The sequence below is a fragment of the Callorhinus ursinus genome, unplaced genomic scaffold, assembly GCF_003265705.2.
Source record: "Callorhinus ursinus isolate GAN/ISIS: 27379988/994484 unplaced genomic scaffold, GSC_fseal_2.0 scaffold119, whole genome shotgun sequence".
Taxonomy (NCBI): Eukaryota; Metazoa; Chordata; class Mammalia; order Carnivora; family Otariidae; genus Callorhinus; species Callorhinus ursinus.
Window position 1 is genome coordinate 772,924 of NW_027397181.1, and position 18,873 is coordinate 791,796.

At 56.1% G+C, this 18,873-nt stretch overlaps 1 protein-coding gene across 4 annotated transcripts in view; it reads left to right on the plus strand.

The window, feature by feature from the left end:
- KLF15 (KLF transcription factor 15) overlaps positions 1–18,638 on the plus strand; it is a 38,687-nt gene extending 20,049 nt beyond the window's left edge. Inside the window, exons 1-3 of one of the 4 annotated variants that reach the window (XM_025860269.2) lie at positions 3,951–4,150; positions 8,542–9,642; positions 17,401–18,638. In XM_025860269.2, coding sequence (XP_025716054.1) covers positions 8,567–9,642; positions 17,401–17,569 — 1,245 coding nt within the window. In that variant the 5' untranslated portion in view covers positions 3,951–4,150; positions 8,542–8,566 and the 3' untranslated portion in view covers positions 17,570–18,638. The other 3 variants (XM_073889865.1, XM_073889863.1, XM_073889864.1) reach the window with 3 other exon arrangements.
- The last annotated feature ends 235 nt before the right edge of the window (positions 18,639–18,873 follow it).

The window sequence follows — 18,873 nt, forward strand, 5'->3', positions numbered from 1 at the left end:
CAGAGAGGGATCTGGAGGGGCAAACACAGAATGTCTAGCACACAGGCATCATTTGCTTCCATTATAAACACGAAAGAGACAAGCATATTATTTACAATTAGGTCATATGAAAACCAAAACAGAAATGATGAGTGAGACTGAGGCCAAGTGGAATTTTACTTTTTATTTCATGCCTTTCTGGGGTGCTTGAACACTAAAACAATGCACAGGTGTTATTTTTTAAAAGAATTATTCAAATGAATGGCCTGGATGTCAGTCCAAGGGCTTGGGCTTGAATCTGTAAAGGGACAGAGAATCCACATCCTTGGTTCCATTGACAATAACGTGGCCACTGTTGCATAGGCTTTCTTGCATCTTCTGGCTGAGCACGCCCTGGAATGCCTCCTCTCCAAGGGGGCGGGACACATGCTTCTCAGCAAGGCTGCTCCCTCCTCCCCAGGTAGAGCTCCTTGCTGCCCTGGGACAGCTTATTGATCTTCGGCACTGCCATCATCCTGCTGCCCTGGGGGCTGTGTGCCGGGGTTCCTATTTCGTAGCATTGCCCAGGGCTGATAACTGCCTCTTCCCAGTCTCTCTACTTCTCCAACGCCTTTCCCATCTGGAATTGTATTTGCTCCTCCAACAACCCTGTGAGGCAATTAGGGTGGCACCCATTTTGTAGATGAGCAATCTGAGGTTCTGACAGGCAAACTAACTTGCCCAAAGCTTGCCCTAGAGGTAAGCCCCTCTTCTGTTGCTGGGGCCTTTGCAACAAGTCAGAGCTGGACATGTGTCAGGGACTCAGGCCCTTTTCTATGCGAGATGATGTAGAAATAGGAAGGAATTAATTTAGAGGGAAAGTATGTTAGAGGTTTTCACTGGTGTGAAGAGAAACGTCTCTTTTTCTTTATCAGCTCTGTTTGGAAGAGCACTACCTGGCTTCCTTTTCTTCTTGGCAGGGAATTCCAGTAACAGATTCTTCCCACTACATTGGGAGCGGTATGGCCTGGGGTGAATTCAGTTACTTAGGCAGCCAGAGTCCCCATTCACTCATTCGTTTGTTTATTTACTCAACACAAATTTACTGAGCCTCTACTACATTCTGAACACCATGCCAAGAAGGACTACTCAACACAAATTTACTGAGCCTCTACTACATTCTGAACACCATGCCAAGAAGGACAGACGTGAGACGTGGTCTAGCCTGGAGGTGGGAAATAAGGTTTTTATGGGACTATGTCCTCTACAAAGTTAAGTCTGAGCTGATATTGAAGGATGAAAGGAGTTAACCAGGTGTTAGAGGGAGGAGGAGAATGAACCAGAGAGGCACTCTGTACAAAGGCAGTCCTTGGAAACTAGCTTGGGGATGTTCTGGGTCTCTTTGAGGGGAAAACTGGTCTAATTTCTCTAATGACCAACTTCTTAACTCATTTGGGGTAGGTTCCTCAGTCCTGTTTAATTCTTCTCAGGCTGACCCTGTTTGCTTTAAGTTTTTCAGAAATTCATTAATTCAACAACTGAACACTTACTGTGTGCTTGGTGCTAGAGATATGAAGGGAACAAATGGACAGAAATCACTGCTTTGGTAGAGCTTGCATTCTACTGGAGGAGACCAAAAACAAACAAAATAAAATGCAAAAATGTATAATACATTAGCAGGGAATAAATGCCAATAAAAAAGTTAAACAAGATAGGGAAATAGGAGCTTGTTAGGGAGTGGTTAGGGAGCTTGTTAGATTGGGTGGTTAAGGCAGGGCTCCCAGAGAAGATAACATTTGAATAAAACCCTGAAGGAGGGGAGGGAACCATGTAATTGGTAGGGAAACAGTCTGTATAGGCAGTGGGAACAGCACATTCAAGGGCCCTGGGGTAGGTGCCTGGTATGTTTGAGGGACTACAAGGAGGCCAGTGTGGCTGGAGTGATGTAAGCAAGGGGACAGGAGTAGAGAGTATGGTCAGGGATGTAATGGGGGCTGGGGTACAGATCCTGTAGGGCATTGCAGGCTATGATAGCTGGGCGCCACTGGAATGTTCTGAGTCAAGGAGAGACATGATCTGACTCAGGTTGTAACAGGAGCATCTTGGCTGTCCTTCAGTTCCCCCCCCCCCCTACAGTTTTATTGAGACACAATTGACATGTAGCACTGTATGAGTTTAGCGTGTACAACATAATGGCTTGACTCACATATATGGTGAAATAATTACCACAGTAAGTTTAGTTAGTAGCCATCACCTCATATAGATATAAGGAAAAGCAAAAAAAGAAAAAAAAATTCCTTCTGGTGAGAATTCTTGGGATCTACTCTCTTAATAACTTTCCTGTATATCACACAGCAGTGCTGAACGTCCTGTTGTACCTGACGACCCCAGGGCTTACTTATCTTACACTTGGAAGTTTGTCCCTTTCTACCACTTTTCCAATTTCCTCTCCCCTGACCCTCTGTCTCGGGTGACCACAAGTCTGATCTCTTTTTCTATGAACGTTTGATTTAGTTTTGTTTGTTTGTTTGTTTTTTATTTTATTTTAAATTCCATTAGAGTTAACATGCAGTGTTATATTAGTTTCAGGTGTGCAATATGGTGATGAACGTTTGATTTAGTTTTTAAGATTCCACACGGAAAAAAAGTCACACGATATTTATTGCTCTCTGCTCTTCGGTTTCTGACCACTTACGTGCCCAAGCTGCTAGGGCGCATTTCATTTTCAACACCAGTGTCCTCCAAACCTGCCCACCAAGCTGTGGTTTGGCTCCCGGTGGCAGCAGGCACTGCATCCCTAGCCCTGACTGGGTGCACGGGGAGGACCACATGATCCAGGGGCGAACCCTGGCATGGACAAAGGAGCCCAGACCCACAGCATTCCAGAGAGCCCAGACAGCTCCTGGCCACATGTTCCTGCCCTGGCAGTGTACTGGAAGAGGAGCGGAGAAAATGCTCTCCACTTCCCAGGCCAGGAAGGGAAAGGATGTTAACTCCTTAGAAGGACCTCTGCCCACGTGTCCCTGGGTTGCCTGGAAGATGCCCGCCCTGGAGCAGACAGGCTCTGCCTCACCCACCCCCCCTTACCCGCTGAGTGACCCGGGGAGGACCGAGGCCCCTCAGAGTCCGTTTCTTCATCTGTAAATGCTTGGCTGAGAATCCCACAGGAGTGTGGGGGAAAGGGCGTCGTAGCAGGGTGCGTGGCACCCTCGGCTCACTCGTACTTCTTGGGCAAGTCACTCTGAGCCTCCCTCTTCCAACCTCTGAGTGGAATGCCAACGCGTCCCGGGACTCCTGCGGACTACAGCAGCCGGGGCATGGCCTTTGGAGCCTGTGGAGCACTGCTCTGTCTTCAGGAGGGTGGCCCAGACACGGGGTGTCAGTGATTTGAGGCAGGGTCAAACGCCCTCAGCCCTTCTGCGAGGCCTGGGAGGCAGCGCCGCGAGTGCGCACTTCCCCGGGGGGGGGGGGGGGGGGGTCACCGTGATTGCTCAGCAGAAAGACCATACCGTATTTCTCCAACAATACGTTCCCTAAGGCAAGTCCCCGACTTTCTCCGGCTCTCAGTGGGAGACACAGCGGCCGGTACCGGGCTCGAGGTGGGAGTGGGGGTGGAGGGCAGACCTGGCCCGGGCGGCCCCACGGCCCCCGCCTGGACCCCCACTTCGGGACAATCTCAGGGCTTTGGGCAGGGCCCGAGGCCCGTCTCACGTTCTCACCTGGGGACCGCGCTTCAGAAGCGGCTCCCGCGGACGCCGCCAGCCCACAGCCGTGCTGGGGGGAAGGGAAATGACTGGGGACTGCGGGCCGCGCGGGGCCGGTGGCTCCCGGACTGGGAGCGCGCGGGCGGCGGCAGAGCGCCGCGCGGACGGGGCGGGGCTGGGGGCGGGGCGGGGCGCGTGACGCGCGACGCGGGCCAATGGGGCGCGCGCCCGGGGCCGAGCCTCCTGCGAGCCTTCGCGGCGCCGGCGGCGTCACGTGAGCCGCGGGGAGTGAGCGCAGAGCTAGCGGTGGCGGGCTAGTGCTCCGCCGCAGCGACCCGCGGGCCAGCGGGCGAGCGAACCAAAGCAGGACCCGCGGCTGGGCCCGCGGCCGCCGCCGGACCGAGAGCCAGGCCGTCGCCCCCAGCCCAGCCCCCGGGGCCTCAGGACCGCCGGGGCCTGGCCGCTAGCCGGGCGTGCGCCAAGTTCAGGTGGGCGAGGCTTGGGGAGGCCGGACCGCCGCGTGGACACGGCTCCGGGCGCCCAGGGGGCTGGTTGGGACACGAGTGGGGCAGCGGGGCGCTGACTGGTTGGTCGTGTGGCTGGGTGCCCCCGCCGCTGTCCCAAGCTCTGCGCGAGTGTCCGAGGAAATGTCGGAGGAGCGAGGTGAGCCCCCAAGCGGGGCCAGGGATCAGACAAGCCCGTGGGAGAGTGACCCCCAGTTGCCCATAGGCACTTTCCCCGCGCAGGTCCGGGCCGCCGCCTCGGCGCCTGACTCCGCGAGTCCTGCGTGCCTTGCGGGCTGGCCCTCCCATATGGCGGGCACCCGGCAGGGCCTGGCGAGAGGAGCGGACAGGCGGACACGCCGGCCGGTCGGGGGCCGGGGACGGGGGGACGGAGTGGCCTGTGGCGGTAGGGTTACTGTCGGTCACCGCAGCCTTGGCCTCTGGGGGAGGGGGGCGCGGGCCGAGGGCATGGTGCCCAGCGGGCAGCGCTCCAGGGCTCTACCGAGGGATCTGAGCGGGTCCCCCATGTCTTCCTTTCCCACGCACCTTCCCACACCCGCGCGGGCACCCACACCAGCTCCACGCGCCAGTATGTCGGGGACACCCTCCGGCACAGCCACACTGCTGCCGCGCACCACGCCCCGCAAACGCACAATCACACGACATGAACTCACACCCCTTCGCGCACACCCGCACTGCTCACATGTCTAGTACTCCTACTACCCACGCAGAGTCCCCTGGTTCTTTCCACTGAACAGGAGCAGAACGGTGGCTAGGGGGTGGCGGGGAATAGAGGAGAGGCCACTCCCACCCACCATGGCCGTCTGTCGAGTTCCCTCTTTCCTCCCTACTGTGCTATTTCCAAAAGACCCCCCTCCCCCCAGGACACAGAGGGGATATTTTCTCGCCCAGTCCCTGGGGAGCTGACAAAAATCCCCAAATGTTTTAGTCCCTCAAATCACCTTTCCCCCAAGGACTAGGTGGCTCCTGGGAGCCCCCGCCGTCCTACAGGTGGGAGGACGCCTGGCCTCTGCGACTTTGGGGCCTACGGATGGCGCAGGGAGCAGAGACTTTTATTTTGAAGGGCGCCCCCCACCCGCCGCCCCCGTGATTTGCACGCTGACCCAATGGCAAGCCCTTGGCCGGCGCTGGGCTTGTTATCAATTACATGTTGTTCCTGCAGCCGCTGTGTCCCCGGGAGGATAAACAGCAGGCCTGGCCCGGCGCGGGGGGGGGGGGGGGGGGGGGGGGGGGGGGTGAGGGGGCGGAGTCGGGCTGTAGGCCGGGGACGTTGCCCGGAACAGTGTGTCCCCTCCCCCTGCACGCAGGCTGTGCTTTTGGCCATGCCATGTACTGCTGTGTTTTAGGGCCCCAGCCGGCTCCCTCCAGCCCTGGTGGGGCCCTTTTTCTATCGCCAGAGCCTGGGGTAGCCCCAGAGCCCCTCCTCTGCTCTTAGTGCCTGAGTGTCCAGCCCAGGCAGCTCAGCCCTGCATTAAAACTCTTCTGCCTGACCCTGGCCATTCTATTCCTGGTGGAATCCCCACACCCCTACTGCCTGCCTGACTTCCCCAAGAACCTCTCACTCACTTAACCAGCAAATTCTGCCAGGTTCTATTTTAGACTCTGGGATAGTGGTGGACTGGATAGTCAGAACAGCTTGTGTTTTGGTGGGGAGGTAGACAGAAAATAAAGTACACAAACACATAACCAAGACAGTTTTCCCCTGGTAGCAACTGCTGGAAGAATACAATGTGGGATGATTTGACAGAGGGTGGCCGGGAGAGGCCCTCCCAGGCAGTGACCTCAGAGCTGAGATCTAAATAAGGCACTCCCATTAGGAGCACTGGGGGAAGCGGGACCCACAGAGAGGGCACAGCCAGTGTGGAGTGGAGCAGGGGGAGGTGAGGTCTGGGAGAGATGGGCAAGGCCCAGGTGCATGGCTTCTGGGAGAAGAGGGGGTCACATTGCCTGGAGAAGTTAATAGAAATTTTCTCCTACCCTACCCTACTATACTTTCTTATTTCCCCCACTCTTTTTATACCATTTCATCTATGAATATCTCAGTTATCAACTACAATACCATCATCACACTTAAAAATATTAACAGTAATTCTTTACTATCATGTAATATTTAGTTGATGATCACATTTCAGGGGAGAGTTTTAAGTGGGCAAGAACATGGCCTGATCTGCCTCTTACCACCAGTGAAGGCCTGTTCCTAGGTTCCAGGAAGGTTTGAGCCCCCTGATTCCTTAGGATCACAGCGGAGGGACAGAAAGACCATGTGTTCACCTATTTGGAGGTTAATCCTAATGGCTGGTACTGACCAACGCCTGCGTGTGCCAGCCCCTGTAGTAAGTGTTCAACTTGTGTTAGCTCATTGAACTCTTTCAGCAACCTGGGAACTAGGCACCACTGGCAGCAACCCCACCCAACAGACCAAGACACAGACACAGAGAGGTTGCCACCTGCCTGAGGCTGCCCATCTAAGTTGCAGAGGCGGGAGCAGAGCTTCCTGCTCAGAGGGTGGGTGAAAGGGGTGGTGGTGGGGCCTAGGGCAGTGTGGGCTCGTTGCCCTTCCCATTATCTGGCATTTTCATTCCTTCTCAGCACCTGATTTGGTGACTAGTGTATATTTTGAAACTCCCAGTTTTAAATCCTCAGATGAGTATTTATAATCAAAGAGCCAAATGTCCTCCTGGTAAAACTGCCCTGGGGCGCAGACTTGCCAAGGACATCTACCTTGCCTTACTTTCCTGGAGTTCCATGAAGCTTCCTGGATTAGGGGAGAACTGAGGTCAATGGGGCCTGGAACAGGTGGGGAAACTGAGATTTGGGAAGTACACAGCTGATGATGATCCTAGCTGGCCCTGAGAGGTCTCTGTCCCTGGCCAGACTTGTTGACTCGTTGACTGTTGGGTAGTGCTGTGTGTCAGTTCCAGGAGTAGTCCTCGAGACAGAATATAGGGGTGGGTGCAGAGTGGTGACAGGCGGCAGAGAATCTCTGGTTTCAGATATAGAACGTTCCCTTTTCCCGAACCTCACTGGTCACTGGGTGGGGACAAAGGTCCACAGAGGTGGCCCCATTACAGCTGGACACTGTTGACTCTCCTTGAACACCAGACCTCGCATGGCCTTCAGAGGACACAGATGTCCCCTCTCTTCTATGTTGATATTCTCTGAGACCCTCCTGGGCACCAACTGCCACGCCGGAAGCTGGGAACACAGTGGAGACCCAGCAGCCTAGTCTGCCCTCATGGAGTTCATGGTCTAGTGGGGAGACGGGAGTTAGCTGGGCCTTCCTGAGGTGGTGAGTGCTCCATGGGGTACAGGCCAAGGGCATCTTATCTCCCATCCCACTAGGCGGCTATGAAGTCAAAATGGGGTAGTGGCTGTGCAAGTGCTCTGGGACCTGGGTCCACTTTTGCGCTCGTGAGTTATCACCGTGGGGCAGGGTCCTGTCCACCGAGTGGTAAAGCCTCAGTAAAGTGTCTGGGTACAGTTGAGAGCATTTTGTTCTGTCTCTGCCTTTCCCATTTCACAGAGGAGTCAGGTGAGGCTGGAGGGGTCTGAGAACGGGAGGGTGGATGAGCTACCCCGCTTCAGATGGGGAAACAGAGCCTGTGAGGACAGGTGCATATGCGGTCTCTAATCTGTTTTTTTTTTTTGTTTTTTTTTTTCCACAAATTAGACTTGCCTGATTGAACTATAGACTGCCAAGTTAAGGTTCAATATCCAATAAAATAATTTTTTAATATGAGCATGGCCCATTTGATATTTGGGATATACTTATGTTACAAGTTGCTTGTTTTTTTAAAACCTGAAAATCAAATTTAATTGGGTGGCTTGTAGTTTTATTTGCTCAGTCTGGCAGCCCTACCCAGGCCCCAACAACCACAGGGGTCAGAGGGCAAATGGCCATTCTCCTACCCCCTTCCAGTGACTCAACAAGAATGGAGCTGAGGTCAGGTGTCCTCAGCAATGCAGCCACTCCAGTTAGCTGGACGGGGTTCCCCAACCTTGGCTGTTTCAGGGTACAGAGAGCCTCCTTGCATCCTTTCTTGCTCACATGCTCTCACGCTCAATCATTCACAGATACACGGGTGTTCTTTCCCTAATTGTTCTGGAAAACCTGTTTGAAACCAAAAGTACCCTGGATTGTGCAATGGGCTTGGAGAGTGCTCTTTTGCAAATAGGTGGTGCAATTTCGGAAAACACTTGCAGACAGAGTTCTCCCACGGGATGGGATGGAGACAGGATCCAGGCATTTGGCAGTGGGAGACTGTGGGCGGGCAGCAGGGTGGAGGCACAGGCCCACGAGGTGGCAGGTGAGCATGCCATCCTCCTGATCAGGCCTCCTTTGTTCCTCTCTGCAGCCGCCAACGGCACGGCCAGGCCAGCATGGTGGACCACTTGATGCCAGTGGACGAGACCTTCTCGTCGCTGAAATGCCCGGTTGGCTATCTGGGTGGCAGGCTGGCCGGTGGGCGGGCATACCACAGGCTGCCCTCGCCCCTCTCGGAGGATGACAGTGATGCCTCCAGTCTCTGCTCCTGTGCCAGCCCAGACTCACAGGCCGTCTGCTCCTGCTACGGTGGTGGCCCGGGTGCTGAAGGCCAGGACAGCATCTTGGACTTCCTGCTGTCCCAGGCCACTCTGGGCAGTGGTGGCAGCGGTGGCGTCGGGGCCAGCAGTGGTCCCATGGCCTGGGGGGCCTGGCGGAGGGCACCGGCACCTGGGAAGGGAGAGCATTTTTGCTTCCCCGAATTTCCTGTGGGTGACCCCGATGATGTCCCAAGGCCCTTCCAGCCCACCCTGGAGGAGATTGAAGAGTTTCTGGAGGAGAACATGGAGCTGGGGGTCAAGGAAGCCCCAGAGAGCAACAGCAAGGACTCGGAGGCCTGTGGCCAGCTCTCAGCCGGGCCCCACAGGAGCCACCTCCATCCTGGGTCCGGTGGGAGAGAGCGCTGCACTCCCCCTCTGGGCAGTGCCAGTGTGGGTGGCAGCCAGAGCCCAGGTGGGGGGCCCACATCTGATGGCCCCATCCCCGTGCTGCTACAGATCCAGCCTGTGCAGGTGAAGCAGGAATCAGGCACGGAGCCTGCCTCCCCCGGGCAGGCCCCAGAAAGTGTCAAGGTGGCCCAGCTTCTGGTCAATATCCAGGGTCAGACCTTCGCACTTGTGCCCCAGGTGGTGCCCTCCTCCAATGTGAACCTGTCCTCCAAGTTCGTGCGTATCGCCCCTGTGCCCATTGCTGCCAAGCCTATTGGGTCGGGACCCCTGGGGCCTGGCCCCACTGGCCTACTCATGGGCCAGAAGTTCCCCAAGAATCCGGCAGCAGAACTCATCAAAATGCACAAATGTACTTTCCCCGGCTGCAGCAAGATGTACACCAAAAGCAGCCACCTCAAGGCCCACTTGCGCCGGCACACAGGCGAGAAGCCCTTTGCCTGCACCTGGCCGGGCTGCGGCTGGAGGTCAGTATGACAGGTGACGGGCCGGGTGCTGAGCACGGCCGGCTCGTCTCTGTTCCCCTGGGTGTGCGGTCAAGGCCTGGCTCACCATGAGATAAGGCTGATTAGGAAGGGGGGAGTGGGGTCTGAGCTGGCATGGCTGCCCAGAGCTTTCCTTGTCCCTGGTGATCACTAGAGCCTGAAACCAACTGGTCTCCAGTTTCATAATGACCAGGTAAGGCTTGCTGCGGCTCATGCTGATGGTGAGGAGCTGGGCCATGGCAGAAGGGCTCTCTTCTTAGTAACAAGGGCGGCTATTTTAGAAAGGTGGAGTAAGGGCTGTGTATCAGAGGGGCTGTGGCCATGTGCGCACTACTCCCTCTGTGCCTCACAGCACCCATAGGGTGAGTACTACCCTGAACAGGCTCAGACCGGCTAGGTAACTTGCCCAAGGCCACACCATGTTGTAAATGGGATTCGAGCCCAGAGGGTCCTGTGTCAGAGAAGTCACATCCTGGAAACGCCGCTGTTCCCACCAGAGGGACCAGTTTCGCTTGTAGATGTTCACAGACTCATGGGCTGGGCCTGGTCGTTGCGCCCCTGTGGGTACTTGAAGGTGTATTTGAGGAACTTCAAAGGACAACCAAGAGGGGAGGACCAGGTGGGTCGTGCTGAAGTAAAGGTGAAAGAGTCCTTCCAGACTCCACTCCGTGGGGTTCAGCAGGGGAAACCAGCTCTCAAAGGACAGGGGTCTTGCTCAGGGCCACACAGCCAGCGGGTGGCAGAGCTGGATGGGCCCCCAGGTGGGCTTGTGCATCTTTTCCTGAAAAGCAGGCAGCCAGGAGCTCCCGTGCTCAGGGGTACCACGGCTGGGCTCTCCCCAATCTTTAGGATGCCGACCCTGGAGGAATGCGGCCCCCCTGGGAGGGCAGCCTGTGCTCCCCACGTTCCCAGCTCTGCTGCCCAGCCGCTGCTTTGTAAGTGTGAGAGCCACGTGGCACGCTCATCTGTGTGCAGACCTCACAGTGGGTGTGCAGCTGTGCGTGTGCACGTGGGTACACGTCTTGCTTTCTTAGTGTGTGTCTTGGCGGTTGGCATAACTGCACGTGTTTGGGTACCTCGTCTGTGTGTGCATCTGTGTGGGTATGACCGATGGGGAGCGGTCGGCAGCTTCTGTTTTCTGGAGCAGACTCCTCTGAGAGTGCGGGTGAGTTGGCCCCAGTGGGGAGGTGCTGGCCCTGGAGTCCTGGCTGGCCGAGGCTGTGCTGTGGCAGGATCTGAGACTGGATATCTGATGTGATGCTGCAGCCTCTTTCCATGGAGGGCTGGGCTGGCCAAGGAAGGCACTTTTCCCAAACAGCTCTGGGGTTATGGAGACCCTTCCCGAGGAAGGGTCCCACCCAGCTGCTGCCCCCCCAAAGGCACCTGTCAGGCGCACGTGGCTTCTGCAAGAGTGGGCAGTGTTGACGTCACATCCCTCTCTGGGCCTCCTGCCACAGTCTGCTGAGTGGGCCCTGGGGTGACAGGTGCACCAGTGGGGCCACTTGTGAGGCCCGACGCAGTGGTGGGTATGCAATGTTGGTGGTCAGAGCTTGGGTGTGGGAAGAGAAGCGGAGACACTGGGACCATAGAGGCAGGCGCTTGACTGTAGAAGGGAGGGGCATTGTGACACCCTGGGTGGGTGATAGTTGGCAACAATGGCGGGGAGCCTCAGCCTAGGTCAGCCTCCAACTTGCTGTGTGCCCTCGGGGAGGCCCCCCCTGGCCAAGCCTCAGTTTCCTCATCTGTGAAGTGGAGGGCCTGCTCTGTACCAGGGTCAGGAGCGCAGGGGCACTCAGCACCACCCCCTTCTCATTGGTGATACTGTTACTCATACAGGGGCAGAGTCTGAGAAGGGTGCCCTTTTGGAGGTACCCCAGACTCACAGGGACTCTTCTTGGATGCATTTTCCTCTTGGTGAGGGGCAGGGCTGTGGAGGGGTTGGGCATCTGGCTGGACAGAGCACTGGTTCAACTCATGATGGGCTCACATTCCTGGGCACTCCCCTGGCCACTGCTGACTCTTGGCGAGTGGCCCCTCCAGTCAGGATGAGTCAGTAGGGCCACGGGAGGAAGGGTGTGGTCCTTGGTGAAGGCTGCCCACTTGTCCCATTCCCCCCAGGAGGAGGGGACCTGCCTTCTGGGCTGACCCAGAGAGCAGATGGAACGCTCAGCCCAGAATGCATCTTAGGGAGACAGATCTCAGCCCCAACACAGTAGCCTCTGGAGGTGGTGAGTTCCCCATGGTAGGAGGCGTGCAAGCAAGTGGGGGTGGGATTTGTGGAGGGGATTCAGCTTTGCCACTGTGTGGGCCTTGGAACTGGTCTTCTTGCCCAGGACCCTCTTGCAGGGGAAGGCTGGTGTGTGCCTGGCATGGCGAGGTCCCTGTGGAGCCGACTGTGGAGCCATCCCTGCCTCCAGCCACTCCTAGGCCTTCAGAGGACCTCCCCAGCTTCTCCTAATGTTCCCCTGGAATAGGGTCTGGCCTTTGGGGGGTTACAGGTGATGGAGGCACAGGGAGGTGAAGGTGCCTGCCTTTTGGGAGAGCTATTTCTCTGAGAATACAAGAGTCCCTGGTTGGCCTTCAGGAATCCTGAGCCCCTGGAGATGTGCACAAGATGTACATGTTCCTTGTATGTGGAGGGAGCCCTTGCAGTAGTTGGGCGGGAAGACAGACCAGCTTTGGGGCAGCTTGGTCTGGACAGGACAACAGTAGTAGTGATGATGACAGGCGCCATATTTTCCAACCACTTACTCTATGCTGGGCACTGCTCTCAGGTGCTCAGAGTGGGAATACCTTCCACAAATCCCTACCCTTGCTTGTATATTTCCTGCCATGAGGAACTCATTACCTTATGAGGCTATTCTGGCCTTTTCATATGCTTTGGCACACTTAGATTCCTATCCAAACTTCCCATTCTGGTACGATCTGCTTGCCAACCTCCCTTCCACAATGTAGGCTCCCACTCAGGCCCCCACCCTCTCTGTGCCCTCTCTGTGCCCTCTCTGTGCCCGCTGTCTCCACCACTTTCCTCCCGATGGCAATGGTAGTTGGTCTTGCGATGGTCCCTGCTTTGTTCTGCACATGTCACATAGATAAGCTCGTTGAGTCCTTAAAACAGCTCCGTGACATGGAGGCACCAGTGTGCATTTCCCAGAGAGCCCACAGGGATGGAGCTAGTGAGCATTGCTCTGGGTGTGCCCTCCGGCAGGTGCCTCAGCACCACACTGACCCACCAGCAGTCTGGTGGACATACCTTTCCCACCTGGAAACTTGACACCTGTAGCTACTTGGCTGGCCTTTCCCTCATCCTCTCTCCCTGTGTGCCTGGTACCATAATGGCTGGGTGTCCTCTCTCCCCCACGAGGCCAGCAGCTCTTTCAGGTGTCATGCTTCTGGGCCAGGGGAAAAGAGCCAACCACAACAATGGCAATAACAGTAGCTCCTGACGCATGCTCATTTAATGCCCCAAGCAAGTCTACAAGGTAGGCATCAGTATGCTGTCCCCGTTTACAGAGGAGGAATTTAAGGCACAGAACAGTTAGTTAAGTTCTCCTTGGTCACACAGCTAGTGAGTAGCAGGGTCAGGAGTTCAGCCCAGGCTGTTTGCCCCTGCCCGAACCTCTTCCACCCAGACTCAGGACCTCTCTCTAGCCCCCAGGGCAAACCTCCCATGGGAGGTGGCCTGTGCAAGTGGTGGGAAATAGGATCTCCACCTGCAGCTGATCTTCAGGCAGCACCCCTGCATACTTGCCTGTCTTCTCATATGGGGAGCTTACCATGCCCAAGGCTGCCTCTCTTCCTGGTGGCCCCAGTGAGCAGTTTGCTCTTTATCCTGCTGGGCTGGTTCCAGCCCTGGCACTGTGTCCTGTGCCCCTCTGTGAAATGAATGGTGTCCTCACCCCCCCCCCACCCAGGGCATCATTTGCCAGGTAACCGGCCCCCACTTCCTTCTGCTTTTGGTCCTGAACCCAATATTCCTTGTCCCCTCCCCTCTTGGGACGTGGTTCTGGCATCCTTGATGGGGCCCGAACCAGACTTTTCCTATTCTGATCTAACTGTCTGGGAAGTGGCTGTTTGTCTGCCTTCCTAGAAGTTTCCTTGCTACACTCTCGGACACAGGCCCCCTTTGTTCATGGCAGCAGAACGTCCTGTTCCGGAATGGCCAAGCCGTTCTATCCAGAAAGAATACCCTCCTTCCACAGCTAATAGGAATATTAATAACTTTTAGCAGCCTAGCAGCCCTGTGTGGCAGGTACTGTGGTCATTCCCAGTGGACCCGGAGGCCCAGAGAAGGGTGGTTGCAGGCCTGCGGCCCCAGGACCAGGATGGGGCAGGGATAGGATTCAGACCCAGTGGTCCGCTGCTGGCCTACTCTCTTGGCCCCTGTGTCACAGCTGGTCCTGTTCAAAGAGGCATTCTCTAACTTCTTCCCTGCACTTGGCAGAGCCCCCAAGTGGTGTTGGGCGGGTTATGCACTGTACCACTACTCCAGGGAGCATCATTCCCATTGCGGTCCTTGAGACCTGACTATTTACAGTAATGGCTTTCTGACTGATGGAAGGGATGCTTTGCACAAAGGTGGGGTGTATGCCAGCTGTGGGGCTGTCGTGTTGGCTGCCTCCCTCTCCTGCATCTCAGCAGCAGGAGTCATGGTGCTGGCCCATGTGCCTCTAGACATTGCTGCACTGAACTCCTTGCAGGTAATCAGAGCTCACAGTCATTGAATGATTGCCATGTGCTGAGCACTGTTGTAAACACTCAGTGCCTTTTACAATCCTCACAGTCCTGTGAGGCAGAGTTGTCAGTTCCCTGTCTCCAGGTGGGGAAACTGAGCCTCAGAGAGCTTGGTGACTTGCCCAGGTCACCAAGTGGCAGAGCTCACTGCCTGCAAGGCCTGAATCTTAGTCACGTGGCCTCACTCCCACTGTGTGGCCTTCAGGCTCCTCCAGTGGTTGCTGTCTGGGAGAATGTGTGTGAGGGTGTGAGGTAGGGATCTTCTGAGGACTCAATTCCCAGGGGTGGACCCCTCAGGTCACAGGATCCTGAGGCAGCAGGGAAGAGGCTTGCAGGTTGGGACAACTTGTTCTCAGGCCTGGCTCTCCCTCAGTGTCCGCATGGTGAGAGGGCCACTGTGGTCTTTGTGTCAACTCCTTTGGCCTCTGAGACAAGTCCCAGAAGGTGGGTGAGAATCCCAAGGTCTTCACTGCATGAGTGAGGATACAGGCCCGAGAGGGTTCCCAAACTTGCTCAGGACCACTCAGGGCTCCCAGTGGGGTGGGGACCTGAAAGGATCCAACCATTCTGCTGGCTGTGTGACCTGGCAAGCCCCTTGTCTTTGTTGAGCCCTTGCTGTGGTATTGTCAGTTCTCTGGGACTGATCCTGGTGCCCAGAAAGGGCTCAGCAAAGGCTATTGCTGGTGGCGTTGTTTCTGTGGCTTCCTGCTTGCCCCTGCCCCGGGCAGGCCCACTGTTCAGAAGCTGTATGTTCAACTCCTGCTGGGGGCAGGTGGCCCTGGCCTGGGAGCAGGGTCAGGGCTCTGACCTCCAGGGTGCATTGATGTCACTTCCTCACTGGCTCAGGGCTCCCGTGACACACACCACCTAACCCGGCAATGTGGAGGAGACCAGGCGCTCTGCAGTCACAGGGGCGGGGGCAGGGCACGGCAGGGCGTTGCGCCAGGACCTTTGTTCTGCTGTGCTGGGGATGCTGGATCAGGCCCTCATCACTCGGAGCCTCAATTTCCTCATCTGGCAAGTGGGCCAGTCTGGCTTCCATTATTTCAGACATATGCTGAGAGTGTTGCTCTGTGCCAGCCTCGATTGGTGCTCTGGGAGATGACATGGGGTGCCAGCCTCCGAGCACAGAAACCTGGCTGTGCTATCAGGACAAGTCCGTGGGCCCCGGAGTAGCTGAGCCAGGCTGAGCTGCCTGTCCTCTGTGCTTCTGGGCAGGCTCCCTATCTGGTGCTCAGGCCTTCCTACTCCCCAGCTGTGCCTTCCCCAGGGCATGTTCCTTCTAGTCCTTGGCAGGCTGTGGGATTAAGGAAGGCCTCCACCCATAGGGTCAGGCGAGAGGTAGGCTACCCATTGGCTGGTTTGGGGACAGCTGTTCCAGCTAACCTACCTCTTGCTGTGTGGCCACAGGTTCAGGGAGGGGCTGCTGGACCTGTGTGTGTGTGTGCACGTGCACACATGTGTTCATGTATGTGCATGTGCACCCTCAGGTGACGTGACCGTGTACGTGCATGTGTGTGCACACGTAGAGTGGACATGTGTGCAGTGCACCCATGTTTGTGACGTGCACATGTGTGGCATGTATATAGGGGTATGTACGTGTGCATTGTGTGGTGTGCACACGTGTTTGTGTGTGCAGGTGATGAGACTTGAGGAGAATTCCCTGTGACAGCCCTCCATCCTCCCGTGGGTGCTTGCTGTATCCATGCTTTCATGTAAATGCACTTACTGGGCACCTGCCATGCACCAGGCCCTGGGCTGCTTGTGGGATGGATCACAGGGAATGAGACAAACATCTTTCCTCATGGTGCTGATGGTCTAATGGCACAGACTGACATTCATCAGAAGTTGAAAACGAATTTAAAATTACAGCAGTGGTGGGGCCAAGAAAGTGAGGTGCATTTTGTGCCACAGGAGCACAGAATGGGATGCTGTCCTGGAGGGCTTTCTTGAGGAAGTGACATTTGAGCTGAGCTCTAAGGGATGGGGGGGAGGGAGCAAGAAGAGGGGAGGGAAGAGCATTTCAGATGGAGGGAACGGTATGTGCAAATATCCTATGGCAAGAGGGACCAAGGATGGGTCAGTGGACCAAGGTAGAGCATGGTGGAGGACAGTATGTATGTATGGGGAGTGGGATCTCATTGTCAGGATGAGGGTCATGGGGTAAGGGGAGCTTCAAATCCCTGAAGTCAGTGGCAGTGGTCTGAGCCCTGTGGCCCAGCTGGGACCCTTACCTCTCCTGTTAGCAGCTGCTCACTCTCAGTGGCCTCTGGGCTGTGGGAGCGCTTGCTTCCAGGCAGGCTGAGGCCAAAGGAGGGAGGTGGCAGGTGAACCATTTAAACTTTCAGAAGTACCTTGCAGTGGTGTGGTTTTGTCTGGTCACAGCGTAGGGGACCCAGCCTTCAGGAAAGCAGTGACCAGGAGCGGGGGGAGGGGGCTCAATTCTGAAGACTCTGCCTCAGCTGAAATGAAGACAAGGGAGAGGAGCCAGGGGCTCCCTGCAGTGCTGGGGAAGAGACAGCTCTCCCAGGCTTCGCTTTCCCCTCGGGAGGGGCTTCCTCCTGCAGACCTTCCTAGAACCCCAAGTTCTGCCTAGGCGGCAGCATGGGGTATAACTAGTGGCAGCAGGTCCAATCGGGGCCAGGGTGATCCTGCAGCTCATCACCGGAAGGGGAGAGGGAGGGTGCTGTGGAGAGTAAATCCTGGGCTCTGGTGGGCTTGACAGCCTATCAGAATATTTACCAGCTGCTCACAGGCCCAGATGCCCAAGAACGGACCGTTGTGCCACTGCTGAGGCTTTTACTGACAGTTCTTGCCACCCTGGGGGTCGGGGGACAGTGACTTTTCACCAGTAGATTCAGAAGTAACTCGGGACCCGGAGAAGTGTCGGGGGGCAGCGCCTGCCGCGCCTGCCGGGCTGGTAGAGCCCTGCACCTGCCGGCTGCCTTCTGGGTGGGCGCCTGGCGGGGCGGACGTCGCTGACCACTGCCCGTGCGTGTCCCGCAGGTTCTCCCGCTCGGACGAGCTGTCGCGGCACCGGCGCTCGCACTCGGGCGTGAAGCCCTACCAGTGTCCCGTGTGTGAGAAGAAGTTCGCGCGGAGCGACCACCTGTCCAAACACATCAAGGTGCACCGCTTTCCCCGGAGCAGCCGCTCCGTGCGCGCGGTGAACTGAGCGCCCGCCAGCCCCTGCCCCCTCACCCGCCCCGTTATTTTGTAGCAATAATTTATTTGCCTCTTCAGCGGGACATGACAATGTTGCCAACCCACCTTCTGAAGCCCGGGAGGTGCAGGAAGACGGGGGCTTGCCTGGGAGGCGGGAATCCAGAGCCCCCAGCCCGCTGCCTTTACTAGGAAGACCTAGAGCCACGCCCGCGCCCCTGGGGGCTGGGCCCCTAGCACCTGGGCTGCAGGCTGCAGGCCGGCCTTCCCGCCTTCGTGCCTTCGTGCCTTCCCGCAGTCCGGCCTGTGCTGCAGCGGCCTGGGAGCCTGGACCTTCTCCCACTGGGCTCCCTGCCTGGGCCAAGGCTGGCACTTTTTTTGCTCAGAAGAAGAAATCTGCAGTTTTGAAATGTCAGTTCCCAGAGGGAGCCATGCCGGGAAGAAGGAAGTAGGCCAGAAGTCCAGGGCTGCACTGTGGTGTGAGGGTGGCTTTGTCCAAGGTCTCCCGCTCAGCCTGACTATCAGAGGGTATGAGCAGGGCAGTCAGGGGTGCAGAACCTGGCCCTTGGGCAGATGTGGAATTAGGCTGAGAAGCCCCCTCTTTGGGGGCCTGGCAATGCATGTGCTTGAGTTAAAGTGCAGGGCAGACAGACAGATGCAGGCTAGCCCCAGAGCATTTGTACCCAACATGGCTCATCCCCTCATCCCGTTTCCAGACAAATCCAGACACCAGCCTCCAGAGTCACCTTGGGGAAGAGAGGGGAGCAGGCTGCATTGCGTGTAGGAGAACTAGATAGAGCCTCCGAATCCTGATTTAGAAATGCATTCCTTATTTTGTCTAGAAATTAATATCAAATGAACTAGCTTGTTTTGACAGGTTTATTTCACATCCTATGAATGTATGTAAATAAACTGTACATAGGTACATCTACATAAAATATCTTTTAATAACATATCAACATTTGTGTAAATTTGAAATTAAAAAATCTATAAAGCTGGTGTACATATGTTACAATTATGTATATTTTCTTTGGTCCTTCATAAAAATATATTTACTTTGCCAATAAAAAGAAAAAAGAACTCAATAACTTTATGGCATTCATGTTTTCCTCTGCTTTGCCAGGAAATGGGGCTAATTCTGAGGTCTGAGGGCTGAGTCTCTGTGTCTGTGTTTGCAGCATTTAGGGGACCTTGATTTGTACCCAGAGGGACATGAAGACCCCTTTGGGATTCAGCCCCAGGCGCAGCAGTGCAGGCTTCTCAAAGCGACCCCATCTCCGTGCCGGCTGCTCGGTTTCTGCTCACTGCAATTTCCTG